At 34.9% G+C, this 17,144-nt stretch overlaps 1 protein-coding gene across 1 annotated transcript in view; it reads left to right on the forward strand.

Annotated features, from left to right (window-relative positions):
• Window positions 1-17,144, forward strand: part of BBS9 (Bardet-Biedl syndrome 9) — a gene marked incomplete at both ends in the record, with an annotated part of 38,556 nt that overhangs the window by 16,008 nt on the left and 5,404 nt on the right. Inside the window, 6 exons of the mRNA XM_009078923.1 lie at window positions 4,366-4,547; window positions 7,962-8,038; window positions 10,393-10,446; window positions 13,459-13,561; window positions 14,462-14,566; window positions 16,385-16,399. Coding sequence (XP_009077171.1) covers window positions 4,366-4,547; window positions 7,962-8,038; window positions 10,393-10,446; window positions 13,459-13,561; window positions 14,462-14,566; window positions 16,385-16,399 — 536 coding nt within the window. The remainder of the gene's footprint in view (window positions 1-4,365; window positions 4,548-7,961; window positions 8,039-10,392; window positions 10,447-13,458; window positions 13,562-14,461; window positions 14,567-16,384; window positions 16,400-17,144) is intronic.

Consider the following 17,144-nt stretch of genomic DNA (forward strand, 5'->3'; position numbering starts at 1 on the left):
CATATGTGTGTAGGAGTTGCTTTGTACTGTAAAGTTATTTTAGATATCAGAATAATTTGTTTTGTACTTTGAGTTCCTCACTGTTAAAGTCTCCCCTTAGATTTGCTATTACCTTGACTATTGTGTGATACATAGTAAAAAAAATAGTTTTCAATAAAAGAAATTTAACAAGTAATTGAAATTCCAGATTGTGAGCAAAATGTGCAAAATGAAGTAATGGTATTTGCAGGGATATTGTATGAGTGCAGTAGCTGTGGGGAAACTACTATAAAACTGTTAAATATGCTTCCCCTCCCCCTGCTGTCTTTAACCACTGTTATAAAAGCTTGAGAAAATAAAGCAATCTTGACTGGCTGACAAACATTCCAACAGAGAAGTTAATATATTATAAAAAAAGTTATAACTGATTACCACATTTTTGTTATTGTTTCTATTGATGCACAAATTCATGGACTTCTTTTAACAAGGAAAGATTACCTAAAAAGGCTTTTTAAATATTTCTGTATATTTCATGTTGAACAGTCTTCTTGGGATCCAGCAGAACAGTAACTGAAGCAAAGGAAAAGTGTCATTTGTAATGCTGCTTTCTTAAACAAATGCTCTTGTCTCTGGACTACTGCAGATTTTAATGAGTGACAGGAAAGCTGGTTGAAATGAGTTTAAGGTGGAGCTTCTGTATGTGTATTCTGTAATGCTGACGTGAATGTTAAGCAAATTGTAATTTACACAGGTAAACCATGACATTGATTTAAGTTGATCTTGTCTGATAGATTGACTAGCTACAGATGACTGCCATCTTAAAAGTACATAGGAAGAACTGTATTTACAAGCCACTTTTGAATGCATTATGCTTTAGGAGTATATCATCAAAGATTTATTGCTAACAGTGTAGCTATATTTCTTCATGCCCTTTTGATTTATATTCAGATGTCCTCATGGATCTTTCCTTCTTAGATTAACAGATGCAAAGCTTCAGGAAAGAAATTTTAAGATGCTCCAAGGTCATTGCTGGAGAATTTTAGAAATTGTCTTGTTTTCAGATGACAGTGTCTTGCTCCACATGTGAAACAAACTCATGATGCAGTCAGTTTCTCTTGTTGACCCTTTTATTTTTTGAACAACTTCATTATTTGCTGTAACATAATAGCAAAGTGTGGGGCAGTGTATTTAGTAGCATGGTAGCATCTGTCTCAACAATATCCTATTTTTAAAGATTTGCTGTACTCGTGGCTAATATGGCAAAGCTCTTTACAAGCATTTGGCAGGCATTAACGAAGTCCTATACATTAGCTGTTATTTGCATACCTTACCAAGACTCTGTTGTTGTCCAGTTATTCACAATGGTGTGAAGCATTGTTCATATACAGAACTTAGGGTTAGTCCAAAGTATTTGCTTCATGTGCCATCCAGAATTCTGTAAATGTAGAACAGATGTGTGTTGTGCAGACTTTTTTTGGACGTAAGAAAACTAGGATGATCTGTTCTGCATGTAATTCCAGTGACAGACCCAGTCCTGACCAGGGAAACCGACTGTAGTTGACAACATATATTCAAGTAGTCAGAGAAACCAGGAGACATGCTTAGTTCCACTCACTTTTGAGAGTTTACAGTTTGTCAGAAAGCCCCTTTGGGTTGCAATCCCCAAGCCTATAGATCGCAAATAGACCATAACATTCACAGGATGGCTGCCAACACAGGTACTGGCTGATATGTAAGTTGAAAATCAGTATTAGGTCTTCCACTTTCTCTCCTTGAAGTATTTGCTGGAGGAGTCTTGGCATCTTCAGCCTTTTGGTACTCAGAAAGACAGCTTCCTATCACAGTTTTTGTAGGTGTCGTGGTTTAACCCCAGGCAGCGGCCAAGAACCACGCAGCCACTCACACTCCCCCACCAATGGGATGGGGGAGCAACTCAGAAAAAACTCATGGGTTGAGATAAAGACAGTTTAATAGAGAAAGCAAAGCTGCACACACAAGCAAAGCAAAACAAGGAATTAATTCACTGCTTCCCACAGACAGGAGGTGTTCAGCCATCTCCAGGAGAGCAGGGCCCACCATGTGTAATAGTTCCCTGGGAAGACAAACGCCATCACTCCAGATGTCCCCCCTTCCTCCTTCTTCCTCCCACTTTATATACTGAGCATGATGTCCTATGGTGTGGAATATCCCTTTGGTCAGTTTGGGTCACCTGTCCCAGCTGTGTCTCCTCCCAGTCTCCCATGCACCCCCAACTTCCTTGCCAGTGTGGCAGTATGGGAAGCAGCAAAGGCCTTGACTCTGTGTAAGCTCTGCTCAGCAATAACAAAAACATCTCTGCATTATCAACCCTGTGTTCCGCACAAAACCCAAACACAGCCCCATACTAGCCACTGTGAAGAAAGTTAACTCTACTTCAGCTCAAACCAGCACAGTAGGGAATGCTAATACATATTAAAAATTGTGATGGCAACTGGAAGCTTTCCTGTGGCAATAAGCATGGTAGTCCCAGCAGAGCAGACTGTTTCTGTTTAAGATGACCTTATATAGTAGATAAGGAGAACAGTATGTTTGAGCCCTTTTGTGTGTGTTCTGTTCCAGAAGGCAGTTCAGATTTGCATGTTCTACCTTCAGCAAACGGCTAACTGAGGAGACCTGTTTGTTGTCCAAAAAAACCCACAAGCAGTTTACAAACATTCATAGTTCAGCAAGGAGATTTATTTCATTCACTGAGTAAAAATTGCTTTCTGTAGAAAGAGAGGGCTCAAACTCATCTGCAGCAGCTACTTATTTGTATAGTGCCCAGTGGGGTCTTCATTCCTGTATGCAGTTATGATATAACTGTACAGAGTTCAGATGATCTCAGTTACAGCATAGTTTTTCCAGATTATTTGGTGGCAGTTTTAGAACCAGCACCAGGACTGTGGCATTAGCATGCTGTAAAAAGGCAATTTGGACAGTTCAATTGGATCATCAGTTATCAGAATTAATCCGTGTCACACTTTTCTTTCATAATTACTCTTGCCACAGAAAATTTTGGAATGAGGTTTCCTATCTGTGTGCACCAGAACCACATTACTAGACAGCATAGGAAACCAGAGATAATTCTATTTCTTTTATATAGCTACCTGGTTTTCAATGAGGATTGCACTAGAGGAGGCACTTGAAAGGTATCAGTGCAGGTAAATGGAAAGAATTTTTGTCAATTCCATATGAATTATAACCTGAACACTTATACAAATGCAGTGTTTTATAAGGGTTTAATGAGTGGGATAGTGAATTAGACTTTCTTATCCAAATAATGCTTTATATCTAAGAATCAAATCTGACCTATCTTTTCTTCATATGGCAGCTGTTTGATGCAAAATCAGTATCTGCTGTAAGATATCTAAGTATGGAATAAGAGTTATCAGCATGAATGTGTTACCTTGTGATTAAAATGAATACAGACTTTTATTTTCATTTAGAGTAAGCATTTTAAAAAATAAAGTCAAAGTTAGCTTTCTCCTAACTTTTGTGTTAACATCTATCCTAGTCTTTCTCTTCTGTTTAGGAATAACGTTCGTCTTAAGCAAAATGTTGGCAGTACTCCCTATTGTCTCATAGTTTGTTAAATACTTTCCTAAGTCTTACATTTCCATGGTACATGGTCAGATAAACAAAATGAGTGAGGCTTTTGTAGGAGCAATGAAGTACTGTTCCCTTGACAGAAAGGAGACTATATTGCAGCTAATAAAACACTCATTTGTATTGATCAAGAGAAGCGTAAGGGGAATGTTCTGGATCCATGTGGTTTCCTTTCAGAAAGATACTGCAGGGAACAGCCAGGGTTTGAAGCCAGCGCAGTAGCTGCAGTAGCAGCCAAAGAATTGGTTAGGGGAACTATTGATACCATCAAAGTCTTACTGCTGTCTTCATTGTGAACATCTTCCATTCGTTTGTGATTTCTTCCAACACATCCTTTCACTTCACTTCCCTTACTCGATATTCCGGTTAGCAAATTCCTCCTCCTGCATACCCTCCTAAATATCTATACTTCAAAAACCTTAAGTAGCAGTTTATGAGTAAAATAGGTTACAACTTACTGTCTATTCATTTGTTTCGATCCTTTCTGTTACCTATTCTGATTACACAGATTCTGAAGGTGTTATAGTCATCGGTCTAAGCAAGTTGTTCTTAGGTGTGATTGCAGGAGGTGGGAGTAATATTAATGAACATATCGGAATTGAAGAATAAATATTGTTATTTTCTTTTAGTCAAGGGACCTCATTAAACCCAGGAAATTCTATTGTATTTGTAGATATAGATGCAGCATAGTTTTGATGTTATTGCTTCTGTGATTCTTCCCAATTTCTTAATGAGCTTTATTTGTTTGTTCTTTTTGTGCAGAGACTTGAAGGGTGTTATAGTCACTCTGAGTGATGATGGGCATCTTCAGTGTTCATACCTTGGAACTGATCCTTCACTCTTCCAGGCTCCTAAGGTTGATTCTAGGGAAATAAACTATGAAGAAATGAATGCTGAAATGAAAGAGCTTCAGAAAATCATCAGGGAGGCTACAAGAACACAAGGTATACTTCTTCCTTTTCTATATTTTAATGTACTTTTAGCCACCTGACTTTCCTTTTAGCACTTTAAAATAATGTGTTTTATTTTCAGACTTCAACCATAATTACATTTATGTAGGAATTTTAATATTTAATGAAGTTTAATGAACTTTAATAGAGGTTGTAATAAAAAAACATACATATCCTAGACTGTAAGGATGCAGGAGGTTTCTTTTGTGTTTTCATAATGCCTGTTGGAACTTTCAGGATGTTTAAATCAGGTTGCAGATAATTCTCACTTGTGCAAGCCTTCAGAGAAAAAACTGACCATGCTTTTACTGCTCAAAGGCAAGAAAATGAAAAGAATTTCAATAGTCTGATATACTTAGGCTTTAGAGAGAACAAAAGTATTGCCAAATTCTGTTTTATTATTACATGAAATTAACAGAGAATGACTGTTGTTAAATCAGTTTTTCTGTTGCTTTAGTTTCATTCAAGAGCACGTTTGAAGAGCATAGTGAGAGGTATCAGTACCCAAATAACTGAGCATGATAAACTTTGGAATTGATATACATTTCTGATAACTTGCATTGATTTTGTTGATGTAAGGGCCCATAATTTCTACAGAGATCCTTCAAATTTTGTGCTTTCATAACTGACTTTCTGACTTGCACAGGGAATTGGAAGCACATGATTTTACCAGAAAACTATAGAAAAATCTTAGACAAATAAAAAGAACATATTAAAATCTTTTCCTGATGTTAAGTAGCATGTTCTTAAAATGCATTAAAGAAATAGTCATGAATTTCTATGTGAAAAAGAGTGAAAAAGCTCACAGATGAAATGACTAGAAAATAAGAAATTATTTATCTGCAGTTGCGAGTTTGATTCTACTACTCAGATTGCCATTTTATTTGTAATTGCATATAATTTTGTCCTTTATTGTGATAGGCTACTATCAGGTTTTTAATTTTCCAAATCCAATAGTGCATTATTTAAACATATAAATGTGGATAAATTCCACTGTTTTTGCCACAGCCCTTCTTTATAAGTATTTGACAATTTTGTCTGGCTGTCATAACAAAGAAAAGAAAAGCATGATGGAAGGACCAAATCCATTTGAAGTGAATCAACTTCGGTTTGTTAGTTTTAATAGACTATGTTAAAATGTGACAAATCTAGAAAGAGAGAGAGAAAGGAAAAGTAGGTGCCCTTTTTAATTTTTGTAATAACCATGATGGTATGATTGACAAGTTTGCTATAAATATTGTTGATCTTTTTTCTTTTCTCTCTTCCTTTTGATTTTTTTCTCCATTTCTCTAATCTGATCTAAGTGGTGTTTTCAGAAGAGTTTTTATGAATGTTCTTTTTCTTGTGGAGAGATGCTCTAATGATGTTGTGTTTGGCTTTAGCTGGATGTAAAACTTATGGGAGAGCCTTTCTTTCACGAACAAAACATTTTATTTATGAAGAATGCCTGTCAGTTCTGGATGTTTTGTCTTTGTTTCATTTTGACTTTTTCCTTAGAACTTTAGCTTGAACCCTTGTTACCATTAAGTTACTCCTAAACATGATCTTTAAAATAAGCCATTGACCTTTTCATCTTTTGAATTCACGCTTGTGCAGTAAAAGCTTGTGTTGTTTTGAAAATGTCTACCCTTATAAGGAAATAATTTCTTTGTTTCATTTTGACTTTCAAATGTGGAAGGTATTTAGACTTAGGTCATTGTATTAAAAAAACCCCTTAGAGTAGTTACTTCCATAAATGTCTTGTATTTCTGTCCAGTGCTGACCATTAAACTGTTGAACTTAAGCATTTTATACATTTTGAAGAATAAGGATTTACACTATAAACTGATGAAATATTTTGAAATATTAACTGTTATACTAACTTAAATCTAATGTTACTTGCATCAGTCTGGATGACATAAGTGATTAAATATAGGTGTTTTGGCTCACTTTAATAGTAACAAAAAGCTGATACTTATATGTAAACTTTGTTTGTGATCTCTGTCCTGCTTCTAATAGAAAAATGACTGTGTAACAGAAGTTGCATTGTAGTTGGCTTGAATAAGCAACCTGAAGAGAAATGGTTAAGAAGTGATAGAAATTGAAGGTCTTAATTTTTATCTGTACAAGTAGAATGGATTGTGCTGAGCTCTGGGTAATTGGCAGAACCAGTTGTTTGCAATTGTGGCAAAATGAAAACGGCCTAAACTTCTTTTGTATGTGGTATTGGAGACAGGTATTTTGGTTTTACTTTCTTCCTTGTAGTAAAGGCAGCCAGTTTTCTCTGAGCATAAGAAAATGAAAACTTACTTTCTATCTTCATCAGAATCTTTGCCCTTGACTTTTTGTTAGCAAGAAATAACATGCTGTCTACTAGTTCTGGGTCATTTCCAGGACCCTGTATGTAATACAGTTCTTGAAGCTTTCTGAATGTGCTCATGCTCTCAGTCATTCAAATATTATGCTAATGTCCCCTTTAAATCAAATCTTTACTGGTTGTTGCTTGAGGAAATAGACATTTCCTGTTCAGATTTTTCATTTACCAATACATTTAGTATTAAAAAATAAAAGTGCTTTTCAGAAAAACTCAAATACCCTAGAGATGGACTACTGGACTCTTAAGAGAACGTTATGTAGTTCCTCACAGTAGTTAAGCTTTGAACTAAAAAAATCACATTTTTTTACATATGTGAATCTGCATAAGGGTTTATGTCATGGATATAAATGAGTTCATAGCATTCTTTGCTTCCTATGTTGACAGTCCTGGAAATCAAATGGTAACATATTGTAACCAAGTTCCATATAATATTCTATAACTTTCTGATACTTTCTTACACAGGGGAATTGCCTAAGATTAGATTATTAGGCACAATCTTTCTTTGTCTAAAATATGTATTATAAAATTACTTAGATGAAAGTGCCATGAGATCTGTAGTGTGTTATTTTGGAGGTAGTTATTTATTATAAGTGTATGAGCATATTCATGTGAGGACAAAAGTTAAAAATACCTTACAGTCTCTGAAGATCATGGATATTAGGTATAAAATGTTGTTACAGAATGCATCTAAATCCTGTTTCATACATAACTCAGAAATTCAGAATGAGATCCAGGATTAGGTTGACTGTAGAAATCTAATAAAATTGGGAAGTTTCTTTAGAAGGTTCAAAAAATCATAGTTCAGAATGAGATCCAGGATTAGGCTGACTATAGAAATCTAATAAAATTGAGCCGTTTCTTTAGAAGGTTCAAAAAATCATACACATTGCTATTTTTTTTTCTTTACACTCGTGTGTCTGAAGATGTAAGTTTGAAACTTGATGCTGTCTTTACACTAGTATGTCTAAAGATGTAAGTTTGAAACTTGATGCTGTTGAATTGTATTATTTTTAGAAATGTAGCTGCTGATTTGATTTTTCTTTTTCTTTCAGATATTTTGCCTGAATCTGATAAAGAGAGAGATCTAACAGTTACAGCAGAAGTTTCACCTGATTTGGATGCAGAATCTGTATGTACCTGTATAAAAAGGAAATTAGTCTGAAAATATTGTTTTCACACATGAGTAAATAATGATTTATCATGGATAGTGATTACTATGTATTTATATTTGTGGTACTGATCTTCTGCATAGCCTTCAGTTTTCCATCAATTCAAACAAACTTTTATTAAAGATTTTAACTAGAATTAGTAAAATTTATTATCTGCTGTCTGGGCATTCTTGGCTAAGCAAATGTGAGTGAACAAGAGCTTAGGATCTGGAAAAACTCTGCCATGGTGAGAAGCTGTACTGCAAGATTTTAACTAGAATTAATAGAATTTATTATCGCTGTCTGGGAATTCTTGGCTAAGCAAATGTAAGTGAACAAGAGCTTAGGATCTGGAATAACTCTGCCATGGTGAGAAGCTGTACTGGTGAACACTTTTTAATATGGGGGCAAACAATAGAAGTGTCACCCTAGGATGTTTCAAAGACCGAATGTTCAAACCACTCAAAATTACTTTTCAAGAAATAATATTTCTTTGGCAAGTCATCATGCAGTATTCTCTGGAGTTGCAGCCTAATTAGTTTGTTAATGTTGTGTATATATATGTAGTTTATAAAAATTTATTCACATTAGGATTTGGGAGAGCTTATATTCTCTTAAAACTTTTCGCTTTTACATTTCTTAGGATTTGGGAGAGCTTATATTGTCTCTTAAAACTTTTCGCTTTTACATTTCAGAACATGCTCGTTGCACTAGGGCATCTGTAATAAGCCTTTTCTGGCCACTAATTTCTGCAAAAATGATTTTCCAGGGCTACTTACTGATTAAAAACTACACAAGGGTATCATTCCTTTCTAAATGGACCTCTTTATAGTGTGTGCTAGTGACCTAGCACTTGTCTGTGGGAAAAAGGACAGTGTGACATGGTTGGCTAGCTGCAATAGTCTGCTTATGACACTTAGAACTGTGAGGTCCATATAGTGCTTTAATGCTGTTGTGCTCATTTGCTCAACCTTCCAGATGCAGCTGGTCTGCTTCATATATAAGTAACTCAATATATCAGTCAAATCACCACCTTGGATGTTTGTTTCCCAAGGCTGTCCATACATCTAAATTTCCTGTGTGGTTGGCTTTTCTTTGGGTTCTTTCAGTAGCCATCTAGAAAGGAAAAAAATCTAGTAAGATACTTCATGGGGAAGGATCAATAAGCAAATATGGGAAAAATTTTAGGGCTTCTGCAATGACCTTGGAAACTACAGGCTTTCAGATGCTACTTCTGCATTTATCAAAAGGCTGAAATTGTGCTATGTGTGGTAAAAGCAACAAGGATATCGATATATTAAAATGGGTTAGATAAGCAAGTGGAAGACCATTCTCATTATTTAACTCCACCTCCTGTGTATAGCCTCTGATCCAGGAAGTCCAGGTGAATATGCTGAATAAGCTAAGGGTCCATCTTTTTACACCCCTGCTTCAAATCAATCAAAGTTTCAATCAGAACAGTGAGCATAAGACAGTATGAAAGTAGATGTCGTTTTTTTAACTGAAAAAGATATACAATGTACAAATGAAAGTCCTATTTCTAGAGCCCAAAGAGCCTACCAACTTCCTGACTTTTTAGGAACTTTGTAGATGTGGACCTTATACTGTTTTCAGTTTACTCTTCTGTCATGAAAAGGTATAAGTTCAAGTCAGTGATTTGATATCAAAGCAGAAGTGAGTGAAGTGCTTCCTTATAATACTTTAAATAGAAACATTTTCTTTAACTGTAGTGACTGACTTGTTGCAACATGAAATATAAGCTTAAAATAAGATAAAAATGGATCACAAGGTCAAGATGAATTTTGAAGTAGATGGAATTGCCTATTGAAAAAAGAAATTAGCAGTAGTATCAAGATGCCTACCAGAAATTTCTTTTGAAGTTTGAAATATATTTCTGATTATAAGACAGTGTGTGAGGATTTTATAGTACATACTATGGTATGTATATAATATATTGGCAGATTGGAAATTACGTTTCCCTAATGAATAGCAGAAGGTATTTCCAGAATTTAAATATACAGTGGGAAGTAGTGTGCCAAACAAGACAGTTTCAAATATTCATATATGCATCAGAGTGTATTATTTTCTTATATACACAACATTCATGACCTTTTGGTATCTTTTTTGTAGGCAATTTCGAACAGAGACTTTTCATTTTCAGAAGGAACCCAGAAATGTATTTTATGTATTTTAATCTGTCATAAGAATGATAAGTCCTTTAATGTTAATTATATGTTTACCAAGTTGATGGTAGGAAAGTAATATTGCATTCATTGTGTTCACTCATTCATGTGGAACATTGAATTTACTCTGTGTTCATCTTTTTTTTTCACAGCAAGCCATTGACAGTGAGGTAAAAGCAGAGACAGTACCATCAATCACAGTAAAGGTACTGTGCCTAAGTCAAACAGTAGCATTCAAATAGTGCTGGCGAATTTTAACAAACCTGTCACTTTGTGTATTTCACTTAGAACATGAAAATGAATAAAATTTGAAATGCAATCCATACTTAATTTTTTTTGCCTTAGTATGACAAGGTGTCAGTCTAGCAAGCCTTCTGCTAAAGTCAGAAGTGATTGCAGTTTTATTTTTGATAGGCTTTATCAATAAGCAGACACAGAAATATTATGAGGATGGAATGAATTAGTTTTTGAAAACATGAGAATAGTTTTTCCAACACTTTTCAAAGTCAATAAATGTTAAGTTACTTCAATGGGAAGTTTATCTTCAGCTGCCTTTTTAGTTGTCAATAAGCAAAAATAAACTTTCTTTTGTAAAAAGACTTTCATAACTTTTGCTATTGAAAAAACACCCTAGGAAAATCTAGTTAGAAAATTGGCATATTGCAGTCCTCTATGAGAGCTGGTGCCTGTAACTGATTCTAAAGGAAGTGTGTGTGCATGCATCTGTATGCAAGTTTATTTTTTCCTCTGTATTGCCTAAAAAGGATCATGATTTTAATTTCTGAGTTTAAAAGGATCTTCTAAGGACTGCATTTTTGAGAACCTTGCAAGTTCTCCCTCTGTCTTGAGGGAAATGTTCAGAGGGTAACTGGACTATTTGAACCACCTTCCCTCAGACTAGTGAGGTTTACTTGCACTTGGTCCAACATCTTTGTGTTTTTAAGTGCTAAGATGATACAGGATAAAATCACAATTCTAAATGAGTCCATGATAATTTTACTCAAAGGAGTTCAGATGAATGGCATTGGACTTTGGATCAGGCTGTTTGTGAATATAAGGGCACCTTAAAATATGTAATATAAATTTAAATTACCTCAAGAGAGGTGCAAATTTATCAGCTTTTAGTTTATATTGACACCAATATATTGTATAAGTGAGTTATTACAGAAGAAACCACTGTGTTTGTAATTGCCAAATTCAATCTTTGGAGAGGGATTGTGATTTCAGCATTGAGAAAACAGGTAACTCCCTCTGCCCTCCTTCATCTGCTCATTATTGTTGTTGTAAGGGCAAAGACAAGCACTGTTTAAAATGGGCATGGCTGTGTTAATATATTTCATAAGCTTTTTAATGGGAAGATATAACGCATTCTCCATTCTGTTTTCTTGATGTGTTAATATATTTCATAAACTTTTTAATGGGAAGAGATAACGCATTCTCCATTCTGTTTTCTTGTTTATGCATCTTATAACTTTTGATGAAAGAAAAATGGTAACTAAAGGAGTTACCATGCATTAAATTCTTTTCTAGAATCTCTTTTCCTCTGATAAATTCCTTTAATGGATCTTCATATGTCTTCATTCTAATTAATTGCAGTTAATGGAAAAGACCTTTTATTTAATGAACACAACTCTTTAATTTTACAAAATTATAAGCATTGGTTCTTAATAAAGTGAGGAATAATTGTACATAATGGTTGCATGTTATGACTCCTGTCAGACTAATTTGGCCTTAACCACTGAATTTGAACAAGTGGAGAATGATATTGATAAATTTTAAAATTAAGTATTTTCTTGAGCTGAACAACTGCAGCCAATCTATATGCATACTTTGCATGTTTTCTGCAAAGCAGGTAATGTTACTAATGAATGTTATTTGGCCATTGTAATGGTGGCTGTTGCAGCCAAAAAATTTGCAGGCAATGTACTGTGCTCTAAAAAACCTCAGAATTTGTGACATTTATTTTTATATTAAACCCTTATTTTTTAAATTTAATTTTGCACCAATGCCAGGCCTGTCAGTAAAGTTTTAATAATATCAGATACTTTTGACAAAACATTTTGGATATGATAGTTCATTTCTTCAGGCTCCTGTATGCAGCAGAAAGACAAACATAATAGAGAAATGTTCCAAACTAGTGTTTGCCAGAAACTTTAGATGCCACTGTCTTGATTGTGAATTCTGAAGTGTGCAGTCTCATTTCTGCAGGTTTTTAGCTCATTTAATTGGCATAATATCTTCATTGAGTCCATCTTCATTGTTCATATTATTGAGATTCTGGGTTCAGAAAATGGGCAATTTTACCTGATCTGTGTACAGAGGTAGATGTTATTATTCCTTGATAGCATTAATAATGATGGATGATATGGGAGCCTGTCTGTAGCTCAAATGTGTTGTTAAACAGAAATCAATATTGATGTTAATTATGCTAAGGTAGTCAAAGCTTTCAACATTTGGGTCATTTTATAAGTTATTATATTTTTCTAAACTAATTTAACTTGGCTGTAGAGAGGTCCTTGGTAGACCAACAATACAAAACTGATGGAATTAGATATATGGTCGCTCTATGCAGATTGCATTCAGATCTCAGTCACATTCTTTTGCTATCCATTGGTTTTGCAGCAGAATAAATGCATACAATAGAAGGAGCAAAGGCCACTCCAGATTTATGTTTAGGCCAGCTCTAGTAATGTGGAGTTGTAGTTTTGCTGATTATCCTGTATATTCATTTTCTTATGTTGTTTGCAATAAAAAAACCCCAAAACCCCAAAGTTGAATCTGAAGTTATCCAGAAGATTCTGCATTGCTTTTTGCACTCAAAAGAAATAATATTTTTGGTTGGATTTGCTTTTATTGTTTTTTTCACGTTAGTCACCTAAAAGATGCAACATTATATTTACATTAGAATGAAGGCACATGACACTTGCAAAATATTAACAGTTTAATTAAGATTTTAGCATTAGTTTGTCTTGGGTTAAAATTACAAAATTACAGGCTTTTGTAATCTTTCAAATTACTATATTCCATTACTGGCTGCAAGTAAATAGGAATTGTAAAAGGAAGATACTGGGTTTGGAAGTGAATTTTTAGTTCTTAAACATTGCTGAATTGATCTTTGCAGATTTTTCATATCTTTTTGTTGGTTATAATTCTTTTTCTGCTGTACAGAGATTATTTTGTTACTTCCTTTAAATATTTCTGTATGTTGCTTGGTTTAGATAACAATAGAGAGCAGAGTGACTGCACAGAAACCAAGTCTGGCAGTATGTGTACAAGCTCCATTAGCAGTGACCTGTGACCAGTTCGTCTTTGATGATCTAGGTAAATTATACAGCAATTGTATCGTATTACTTGTCCTCAGGATATGGGAAAGGTCTAGTCCAGCATCCACTGAGTGCATTGTTGCAGATATACAGCAGTTAAAGCAATTACAAGGTTGCCTTGCCTGCACTCCACAGCTTCTAGATACAGCATGGTGGAGGAAGATGAAGTAGAAAAGAATGGAATTGCTTCCTTAATTGTGGTATGATGCGTGGCAGGTGAGGAGCAGCACGGTGGCAGATTCATGGTAGAGGCAAAAATGGAAAGAATTATTCTGTAGTGCTTCTCCTGGGTTATTTTGTTTTGGTGACAAGTTCTGTCTGTGTAATTGAGCTACAAGCAGGGACAGAATGTTTTTCTACTGGTGTCTAGCCTTTGTTCTCAACTTAGTTTCAACTGTTTGGGGATTCTAGCCTTTTTCCAGCTCTGTTTTTAAGACTGCAGGTGAGATTGCCTTTAAGACTATGTGGAGCCAGAGACCGGAGAAGTGTGCCTGCTGCTTCAGTTGGGACTGCAGATCATTTCTGCTATGAAATGTGCAATAATGGTCCCTATTGAAACAGAGCTTTACTGACTACTGCTCTCATCATGTTTTCTCAACATGTGATAGGAGCAAATGACTAAGGGCTTTGTAAAATATTAAAATCACAACAAAACTGCATTTGTTTTTTGTATTCTCCATATTCGCTGTCCTGAATTGTTTCTTTGGTTATGCTTCATGGTAGTTAGAGGTCCAAATTTGCCTTTTACAAATTATGGACTTACATGGACAGTGATGTGATAAAGGTGAACTAATGGAAATAATGGTTATAATTTAGTAGAATAGTATCCAAAGTGCTAGAAAATGTTGCTTTCATTTGGATGCTCCTATTACCTGACTTAATTTTGTGTTATTTTTAGAACCAGATTCATCTGAAACTGTGGTCCTGTCTGTGTTTTTGAAGGGGAATTGTTCTCCATCAGAACTAGAAGGAAATTGTATGGTTTCATATAATACACCAACAGGTAAGCCACTGGACATTTCAAATTGATTTGACTTTCCTTGAGACCTTTGGCCTTACATATTTCTTATAAATGTTCTTTTGAAATATATTGAAGACAGTAGTAATTAAATAAAAATGTTTATCTAGTCTTCAGTTTTAGTTAATATTTTATGTTGCATCAAGTTATGTAATTGGTCTTATAGAGGTAAAATCATAAGCATAAGCTTGGGAAACAGCTGTACCAGCTTTCCCACCCTGTCTATCTATTTACTTCTGTTTTGCTCTTTAAAGGACCAGCTCTTAAAATGAGAAGTTGATTACATCTTTATGACTATTCAGCGTTCTGGTCTGTCAACAAATGTGACAATAACTGGCTCCCCACAGAGGAGGAGATTTGAATAAGCATTGGGAGTGTTATTCTTCACTTCCTTTTTAACAGAAGAACATACTCATTCTAAACAAATAAACTCACCCATAGGAACAGAAACCAAGTCATTATTTTATAATGGCCTAATGAACCTAGTGATAGAATATGTAAATTTACCCTGATATCCATAACTGAAGACTGATTAGCTTAGTTTTCTACACATAGCCTTGTGAATGTGTCAGGCTACTGAGAAACTCTGTTTAGGCAGGGCTTCCATGTTACTTAAATGCAGCATAAACCAGTTTAAGCTGTCAGTTCTTCACTTCTCACTGCACAGCTTTACTCCTCCCCTGTTGTGCTCACACAATCAACAGTTGTTTCTCAGCCAGATTTGCTGATTTGTTTCACTGTGCAAAGACAGAGCTGTGCCAGCACAAACGGAGAGGACTGGCGTCAAAGAAATGCATGTGAACATAGAGATTCTGTGAAGGGTGGTGGTCTTGAGTAACTTGTACTATCGACGCTTTTATGTAAGCATTTACTTCACATCACTTCACATGTGAAACATTGTGTTTGTGATGATAGTCTAGCCTGTGTAATGACTGAAATGTTTATTTTTAGAAAGGATGGAATCTTTTAAAGAACTTGATCTTGCCCTCTTTAGACGTGACTTGCAGATATGTGCAGAGAGTGGCACACTTTTTCTTGAGAGCCTGCACAAATAGCTTGTACAACTTCAGTCCCTCTGCGTTGTGATTTTGACAGCTTCTTCCTTGTGCATGACATGCTGTACAATCATAATTATTCAAATCAGTGATGTGGCTTTAGACAGGTCTTGTGGTACGACTGTCTAGGTTGTACACTTAGGAATGTCTTTTTTTCTCTGATTTTGAAAGCTTACTTTTTGTTTTGCTGGTCTTGTTTCTATGATTCTGCTTTGCAAGACCCACAAATGAATGTATTATTTCTTTAAAGTAATACTACAAACTTATATTTTAGATATTAGGTTGGATTTTGCAAGCCTTTTAATTAGGGAAGTAAAGAACTTTTGCATCTTAAGTACATTTGATGATCTATATGCAATTAATAAAAAAGAACCAGCAGACAGTGTCATATACTAGTAAACAAATTAAAGTGCCTTTGTGACTTCATTTTATCTGAATAGAGACTTTTTCCTCTTTTGTTTTTTTAAGGTACCCATATTTGTGGCCAAATTAGTCTTCATTCTATCTCTGTAGGATTTATCCAGCTGAAGCTTAATGAGTCAGTCAGTTGGATGGAGTTGCACTATTGATGAATGTGGCCTCATGTCTGGTTTTTGGCTAGTATCATGTCTTTATGTATTGTCTGCTTAACAAATGTGGCTTAAGTTCTTAAAAATCTGTTACTACATTTCCTGTTTTTTCTTAGTTGAGTAATATCTCATGTATTCTTTTTTTTCCCCCCTTCCCCTCTTTGCTGGTTATATGGTAGAACTCAATCCTGAAGGTGAGTAAATGAAAAAGTGCAAATTTTGAATACTTTAATGAGTGACAGTGTATGCTGAACAAAGCAGATTTGGAAGGGACCTGCCATTTTACCTGTTAATTCTGTACATTCTTATTATCCTTGGTTTGATGCTATGAAGGTGTGAATATAGGAAACTGAAAGCAATAAAGACATTTCTTGATGAAGTATATTTCAATTCCTTATAATAACAGGAATTTTACATGATTTACATTTACAGGGAGTATTAAGTGCCCTGTGCATTGAGTTTGAAAATTTTTATCTGTTTTTCCAAGTTTCAGTGAGAATTTAGCTAAATTATAGCTTTGGTGCAACTGAAGCAACTATTAAGGACTTGTAGCTAGTGCTATGCTGTTTGGACTGAGTAGCTCTGAGAATTATGTCACTTAACATCTCTTTTTTCCAATTCCTGTTGGAAACATCTTATTCAAAGCTAAAAGGCTGCTTTCTATCTGAGAATACAGCAGTACAAAGCTTAGCTGTGATTGAAGTAGATATGATTCTCGAAAAAGGTACAATTAAAAGAAAAAACGAATGGAAAGTTAGCGTATGTATACGTAGACTAAAAACAGAGAAGGGTAGTTTTGCAGTGTAGTTGTAGATGTGTTGAAAAGATGCAATGCTTGTTGGAGCTATTTTACAAACTTGCGAAATATATATGAAGTACAAATTCTTTCATGTTTTGGAAAGGTAAAAGGGTTGCTTGCCATAGATTTAGAGATCAACT

This window comes from Acanthisitta chloris, unplaced genomic scaffold (assembly GCF_000695815.1).
Source record: "Acanthisitta chloris isolate BGI_N310 unplaced genomic scaffold, ASM69581v1 scaffold18267, whole genome shotgun sequence".
Classification (NCBI taxonomy): domain Eukaryota; kingdom Metazoa; phylum Chordata; class Aves; order Passeriformes; family Acanthisittidae; genus Acanthisitta; species Acanthisitta chloris.